This window comes from Balearica regulorum, chromosome 4 (genome assembly GCF_011004875.1).
Source record: "Balearica regulorum gibbericeps isolate bBalReg1 chromosome 4, bBalReg1.pri, whole genome shotgun sequence".
Lineage (NCBI taxonomy): Eukaryota > Metazoa > Chordata > Aves > Gruiformes > Gruidae > Balearica > Balearica regulorum.
Window position 1 is genome coordinate 81,867,203 of NC_046187.1, and position 7,643 is coordinate 81,874,845.

The 7,643-nt window shown below is 71.0% G+C and overlaps 1 protein-coding gene across 1 annotated transcript; it reads right to left on the reverse strand.

Moving 5' to 3' along the window:
• Window positions 1-52: 52 nt before the first annotated feature.
• NAGK (N-acetylglucosamine kinase) lies at window positions 53-2,919 on the reverse strand. The gene is made up of 10 exons (XM_075752874.1): window positions 2,881-2,919; window positions 2,402-2,486; window positions 2,115-2,213; window positions 1,858-1,999; window positions 1,648-1,758; window positions 1,469-1,581; window positions 1,048-1,135; window positions 609-706; window positions 454-532; window positions 53-369 (listed from the first exon to the last, which is right to left on the reverse strand). Exons 1-10 carry the CDS (start codon window positions 2,907-2,909, stop codon window positions 182-184), a joined length of 1,032 nt encoding a protein of 343 aa, XP_075608989.1. The 5' UTR covers window positions 2,910-2,919; the 3' UTR covers window positions 53-181.
• Between the last annotated feature and the right edge of the window lie 4,724 nt (window positions 2,920-7,643).

The following is a 7,643-nucleotide window of genomic DNA, read 5'->3' on the forward strand; positions in this document are numbered from 1 at the left end:
GGCCCCACGCTGCCCCATCGCCCCCACCCAGGCGCCAGCCCATTTCCCTTCGGGCAGTGCAACCTTTTTATTGCCAAACCACGAAACCCGTTAGTTCAAACCCCCGGCGCCACGTGCGCAGGGTCCCTCCGTCCCGGGGGGGGGGCCGCGGGGCAGGAGTTGGGGAGCAAGGAGAGCACGGCTAGAAGACGTGGGTGTAGAAGACATCCACGTTGCCGGCATAGTCCAAGGGCAGCGCCTGGCCGATGCTCCGGGCGCCCAGGCGGGCCCCCCCCAGCGCCGAGGAGCGCCTCAGCTTCAGCAGGCTGAACCGGGAGAAGACGTGGCCGGGGGCCTCCTCTCGTGCCTGCGCCAGCACGCGGATGAACCCTGGGGGGGGGGACAGGCAGGGCCAGGGTGATGGGGGACCGCAGGACCCCCCCACCCCAGCACCCCCCCCATCCCTCCGCTCACCCGCCTGCATCCTCTCCCAGCTGTTCCAGACGGAGCCCACGCAGACGATGGGCAGCCCCAGCTCACCCAGGAACAGGCTCTGCGGGGGGAGCAGCGGGTCACATCCGGCACCGGGACCCCCCCTGCGCACCCCCCCCCACCCCACCAGCTCTCACCTTGTCGATTTTGGGCAGCACGGCGACGACGTGGCGAGCCAGGACCTCGCCGGCCTTGTTGAAGATGTGGCAGCAGAGGGGGTCCCCAGCCTGGGCGCCTGGGTACGGGGAGCGGGGGGGGGGGAGTGGGCCGGGGACCTGGGCCCCCCCCTCGCACCCCTGCACCCGCCGGGGCTCACCCCTGGCTCCCGCAAGCCGGGCTGGGCTGTGGGTGGGGAGCGGCACGGGGGCAGAGGGTGCTCGGGGCGAAGGGTGCGCCGGGGGCAGAGATCGGGTCCGGGGAGCCATCGCGGGGAGGGACGGCAAAGGGGGGGCAGGGACGGGCAGGGACGGGCAGGGACAGGCAGCCCCAGTCACCCCAGGGACGGGCAGCCCCAGGGCCCGGCCCCCCGCCGGGCAGCCCCTAACCCCTGCGCCCCCCGGGAAGGGGCTTCCCTACCCTCCGCCAGCTTCTGGCAAAATCCCGCAAACTTGGACTTCTCGAAGGTGCGGTAGAGATGCGTGAGGAGGCCCATCCTGTCGGAGATCTGCCGCGGGGGGAGACCCACGGGTGAGCCCCGCATCCCGGCTGCCAGCACAGGTGACCCCAGTGCCTGGGGACCCTGCCATCACACCTGGAGCCCCTGGGGACCACACCATCCCGGTGTGCAGCCCACAACGCCCCCGGGACCCCACCGTCACCCCCGGAGCTCCCCGGGGACCCCACCGTCCCGGTGTGGATCCTGGAGCATCCCCTGGACCCCACCATCCCGGGGAGCCCTCTGGGACCCCACCGTCCCAGTGTGCAGCCTGGAGCATCCCGCAGCCCCCCCAGGAGCCTGGCACACAGCCCAGGGACCCCCCCGGCCCCCCAGCAGTACCTGGAAGTAGTCGAACATGGCCTGCTTGATGTAGCCGACGTCGTGGGGCGGCACCTCCAGGTTGTCCATGCAGTCGAACACCATCTTCACGGCCTGATGCGCAATCCAGTACGCTGCGGAGAGGACGGAGCCGGCTGAGCCCCCCCCGGTGCCCGCCCCCCCCCACCCACCAGCCTCACCTGAGCCTTCGTCGCCCATCATGTGCCCCCAGCCGCCGCAGCCCGTCTCCGACCCGTCGGGGTTGATGAGTTTGCAGTTGGAGCCGGTACCCGAGATCAGGACGATGCCACCTGCGGGGACAGAGCCGGCGGATGGGGGGGGGAACGCACAGTCACCCCCACACCGGGACGCCCCCCTCGCCGTCACCCCAGGGCGAGCTGTCCCCTTACCGCGGTTGGTGGCGGTGGCCATGGCCCCCACGGCGTCGGTGGTGATGTAGTAACTCTGGCTCAGGTGGGGGAAGCGCCGGTGCAGCTCCTCCGTCAGCTTGCCGATGGCATCCTTCTGGTCACCCCCGCTCAAGGACAGCCCCTGTCCCGTGCCGGAGGGTCCCCGTCACCCCCGGGGGGGACACGGAGCCGGAGCATCCTTGTGGAGGATGCCGGTCCCAGGGGAGGACGGTGCGGGGGGGGGACAGGGGGCTCACCAGCGAGCGGAGGGGGACGTGGGGGTCAGCGCCGGCTTTGCTCTTGGCCTCGCTGACCATCCGCTCGATCCTCTCCAGGCACTTCTCGGAGCCGATGAGCTGAGAGCCGAGGGGGGGACGCGCTGAAGCCCCCAACCCCAGGCTCCGTCCCCGGGGGGTCCCGCGTGGACGAAAGCTTCTCGGCCGGTGGGTTCATCCCACCCAAGGGCCCGGGGACGAGCAGGGCCAGGCCCCCCACGTCCCGCCCCCCCCCCCCCGGGCAGGGTACGGGGTGTCCCCCAGCTCACCCAGTGGTTCGTGCAGGGTCCCTCCGTCTCGGCCAGGATCCGGCCATCTCCAGAGACCAGCACCACCCTGGAGCGGGTGCCCCCGCTGCGGAGAGGGGGGGACGCTGCCAGCACCACCCCATGCCCCCCCCATCCCCCGGGGGGGACACACGCCCCCGCTCAGCCCCACCCCCCCCCCCCGGGGACCCCCCGAACCTGGGGTGGGGGGGGGGGGGTGCTGGGCACGGGTGGGACCAGGAGGGGGGGCAACACCAGGACGGGGGTCCCCGGGTGGGGGGCCGCTGCCCCCCCCATGCTGTCCCACTGCCCTCAGCCCCTGGGCCCCCCCTGCGCTGCAGGCTGGGGGTACCGGGGGGAGCAGGAGGGCTCAGGGGAGGGGGGGCCCTCCCCCCCCCCGAGCTGGGGGCACCCGGTGGGACCGGGCACGGGGGGGGCGCAGAGCCCCGTGGGAACCCCCCACCCGCGGCCGCAGCCCTCACCCCTCCACGCCGCCGAAAAGCGACGCCATGGCCGCCGGGCCACGCCCCGCCACGCCCCTGGCCACGCCCACATCTGGCCACGCCCCGTCCCTGGCCACGCCCACCCCGGCCAAGCCCGCCCCTGGTCGCGCCCCGGCCACGCCCCGCTCGTGGCTCCGCCCAGCCCCTCGTTCCCGGCCCCGCCCCGCTCCGCCTCTCCGGGTCCTAGCTCCGCCTCTCCGCCCGCCCCGGGTCCCTGTGCCGCCCGTCAGAGCCCTCTTTCCCCGCCCCGTGGCCCCGGGGAGCCCCCGCGGGATGGACACGGGGGGGGCGAGGGCTCGTTCGCGGGAGGCCGCGGGGGTCGTACACGTGCAGGGGTACAGGATCACGGGAGATACAGCCCGGCATACCCACCTGAGACACAGACCCGCGCACCCACCCGGGACACAGTCCCCCACGCACCCACCCGGGACAGACCCCCACTCACTCAGGACACGGCCCCGCGCATGCACCCACCCGGGACACAGCCGACCCCCCCACGCACACACTCGGGACACAGCCCATCCCCACGCATGCACCCAACCCCAGACACAGCCCTACATATGCAGCCACCCGTGACGCCGCCCCACACACAGCCCCACCCGGGACACAGCCGACCCCCCCACGCACACACTCGGGACACAGTCCCGTGCACACGCACAGCCCCAGACACGCCCCCACCCAGGCACACGGCCCAGGCACCCCCGGGATCGTGGCTGCCAGCAAAAGGGGGGTCCCACGGGGACCAGCCCCAGCGCGGGGGTGTCCCCCACTCCAGCCCCCACCCAGCCATCGCCCCCCAGTCCCGCCGGTGGGGTGGGAGCCGGAGCACATCTCCGTGGGCCCCGAGCCACCACGGCACCGGGGTCCTCCTCTGTCCCCAGCGCCACATCCCCCCCGTGAGGGGACGGGGATGGGGACGGGGGGGGGCTCGGTCCCCTCCCCGTGAGCGGACACCCCTTCCCCTCGTGGGAGCACCCACGGAGCGCGGCAGCGGCTGTCAGCTCCCATCGGCCGCGGAGTGGCAGACGGGGGCGCGGGCGCAGCTGAGCCCCTCCTCGGGCACCGCGGTCCCTTCTGCGGGTGACAGCGGGTGACAGTGGGTGACAGCGGGTGACAGCGGGTGACAGTGGGTGACAGTGGGTGACAGCGGGTGACAGCGGGTGACAGCCGCTCTGCCCCACCGCTGCCCCCGCGCCGTGGGCTGAGATGGGGGCGACGGACGGAGAGGAGGGGGGCGGGGGGTAGAGGGGAGGGCAGATGGAGGGATGGAGGGATGAGGGATGGAGGGGTGGAGGGATGAGGGATGGATGGATGAGGGATGAGGGATGAGGGATGAGGGATGAGGGATGAGGGGTGGAGGGATGAGGGATGAGGGATGAGGGATGAGGGATGAGGGATGAGGGATGGAGGGATGGAGGGATGAGGGATGGAGGGATGAGGGATGAGGGATGGAGGGGTGGAGGGATGAGGGATGAGGGATGAGGGATGAGGGATGGAGGGATGAGGGATGAGGGATGAGGGATGGAGGGGTGGAGGGATGAGGGATGAGGGATGAGGGATGAGGGATGGAGGGATGGAGGGATGAGGGATGGAGGGATGAGGGATGAGGGATGAGGGATGGAGGGATGGAGGGATGAGGGATGAGGGATGGAGGGGTGGAGGGATGGAGGGATGGAGGGATGAGGGATGAGGGATGGAGGGGTGGAGGGATGAGGGATGAGGGATGAGGGATGGAGGGATGGAGGGATGAGGGATGAGGGATGAGGGATGAGGGATGGAGGGATGGAGGGATGAGGGATGGAGGGATGGAGGGATGAGGGATGAGGGATGAGGGATGGAGGGATAGAGGTCTAAGACAGAAGGGCAGAAGGACAGAGAGGAGGACGGGGTGGGTGGGGTGGATGGCCGAGCAGGTGGATGGAGGGAGGGACGGACGTATCAGAACGAAAGGGGAGGTGGGGAAGATGGGGCAGGCAGGAGGAGCAGAAGGGAGTGTAACAAGGTGGGGATGACGGGTGGAGGGGAGAGGTGTCCCGGCACGGACAGGGGCTGGTTCCAGGCAGGACAGACCAGGCCATCCCACGTGTGGCCCGGCGTCGCTGCTGCCGGGGGGGGTCCCCTGGTCCCGGGGTGCTGGGATGGGGACACCAGCGGTGCAGCCAGCCCGGGGCTGGGGTCAGCTCTCCCCGCCTGCGGGCTCCAGCCCTTCCGGGGCTCCTCTGTGCCGTGGGGCACAGGGTGCACGGGCTGAGGGGTGCCCCAGGACCCCAGGGTGCTGCAGAGGGACCCGACAGGGTGGGGACCGTGGCCACCCTGCTCTGCATGGCTCGGGAGACGAAGATGCTCGGGGGTATCTGTGTCCTCCCGAAGCATTTTGCAGGGTGGGGAAGTGTGGGGGGCTGTGGCTGGGACCCCCCAAGGCCAGTGCCACATGCAGGCAGTGCTGGGGGCACAGGGGAGCCCCCCAAAAAGTCTCCCAGCTACCCAAAGATGGGGTGGAGAGGAGCGGCAGGGGAAGGGTTAAGCTGCAGCGTGTGTGTGCGTGTGTGTGTGTGTGTGTGTGTGTGTGCGTGTGTGCAGCCCCCAAGCCCACCGCCCTCGTGCCCTCATTAAGTCCTGGTGGCACCAGGCTGTCTGGGGACAGCGGGGACAGGGGACAGGGGACGGGACCGCTGCCTTTGTCTCAACTTGTGGCAAAGTTGGAGCGGAGCCGGCGGTGGCTGCCGAGGGGCCCCTCGCTGCGGGTGAGTCCGTGGGGCTGTGGCGGGTGTCCCACGAGGCCCGTGGGATGGGACAGCCGTGTCCCCGTGTGGGCTGGATGCCACCCTCGGTGCCAGGGAGCCAGTGGGGTGATGCCGGGAGCACCCTGGCTGCGTCCCGCCACCCCACTCAGGGACAGGACCGGAGGGCAGCGGTCCCCAGGACCCCCAGACCCCCTCCCCAAGCCCGACCCCATCCTGGTGGCGGTGGGTCCCCCCCATCTCGGATTCGACCAGGGCAAGAGGTGGCACCGGCCAGACCGAAGCCTGGGCGCGTGAGAGGCGCGTGGGTCCCGCGCCAGCTTGGGGTAAGACACGGCGATTTGGGGTTTGCGGGCAACCAGGCAGCAAATCCTCCCAGTGCCTCCACCGCGCCCCTCCACAGACCCCCCAGAAATGGGGTTCGGGAGCCAGGAATGCTCCAGGGGACACCCCGCTCCCGCTGGACCCCAGCATCCCTGGGCGGCTCCGGCCCCAAAGCCACCGTGGGTCCCGGACAGGCGTGGGGAGGGCGAGTGAGGGCACCGGGGCGGAGAGAGGACGTCGGCGCTTGGGGACGTGGGCTGAGCCCCGCTTCGTTAGCTTGGGCTCAGCCCCACTTCGTTAGCTCGACCGAGCCCCGCTTCGTCAGCTCGAGCATCCCGTGGGTGCCGGAGTCACCCGCTGCCGTGCAGGACCCAGCTCGGGAGGCAGAGGAGGGAGAGAGGTGGGAGGAAGGCCCTGCCGTGGCGGCAGGGAGTGCATTTATTCTGCTCTGCCGCCCTCGGCTCCGGCGCGGAGGTGCCGATCTTGGAGGGGCTGAGATATGTTCTGGGGGTGCGGATCCGTCCCTCTGCCAGCGGGTGGGTGGGTGGGCTGGGTGCGGTGCTGAGCCGGGGCCGGAGCCGGCACCGGGTCCATCCCTGGGACACCCTGCGCGGAGGAAGAGGCTGGTGAGCGGTGAAATGGGGCTTGGGGCGGCGGTGGGACGGGGGCGGCGGCTGCCCAGCTCCGGGGGGGCTGCAGGGGGGCTGGACACTGCCTCACAGCCGGGCACCCCTTGGGGTCAGATTCGGGGTGACCTGGAGCGCTCACCCCGAGCAGCCGACTCCTCGAACCCGTCCCCGTCCTGGCACGGCGGTGTTGGGGCTGTGGTGCATCCTGGTCTGGTCCGGCACAGCACGGGGCCACCGCTGTGCCACCGGCCCCGGGACCAGCGGGACGAGGCACTGGCCAGAAGAGCTCTGGGAGAGCAGAGCCACGGACGTGCAGGTGAAGCGGGCCCCGTCCGTCTGTCCTTCCTCGCGCCCAGCCATCTTCCTCTGCCTCTCCGTAACCCCTCTCCGTTCCCAGAGAGTCCGTCTGTGCGGTAGGTTCTGTGTCCCACTGCCTGTTTTCACAGCATCCGTCTGTCTGTCCGTCTGTCCCACCCATCCTTCCATCCCTCCATCCATCATCCATCCATCATCCATCCATCCCTCCCTCCATCCATCCCTCATACCTCCATCCCTCCATCCATCCCTCCCTCCCTCCATCCATCCCTCCATCCCTCCATCCATCCCTCCCTCCCTCCCTCCCTCCACGCCCCACCATTTCCAGCCCCCCGTGCCTGCGCAGGGGACAGCTCAGCGGGGGCTGTCGTGACCGGCCAGACCGCGGCTCTGCCTGACCGGGGGGTCCCCTGGACCCGGCCCCCCTGGAAGGGGATTGTGTTGGTTGGGCACATCCCTACCGGCCGCAGCCTGGCGGGATGAAGCATTGGGGTCCAGGGGTGGTTTGTCCCCAGCGCGTGGCGGGCACAGCGTGACGGCCACCCCAGGGAGACAGTCCCTGGCACAGCCCAGCACTGCTGGCCGGTGTGGTGGCATCCCGGCCACCGGCCACCCGGCCATCTGCCGAGGGGACACAGAGGTGGGCCCTGGAAAGGCACGGGGAGGCAGCGGGGGGCATGGCGAGGTGGGGGGGGGGACACAGGGAGATGGTAGGGGGGCACAGGGAGATGGT

Coding starts and splice junctions, on each gene's coding strand:
- NAGK (XM_075752874.1), bottom strand. CDS start 2,909: ATGGCGTCGCTTTTCGGCGGCGTGGAGGG. Junction 1,582..1,647: donor GATGGGCGACGAAGGCTCAG/GTGAGGCTGGTG, acceptor TCCTCTCCGCAG/CGTACTGGATTGCGCATCAG. Junction 533..608: donor TGCTGCCCAAAATCGACAAG/GTGAGAGCTGGT, acceptor CTCCCCCCGCAG/AGCCTGTTCCTGGGTGAGCT.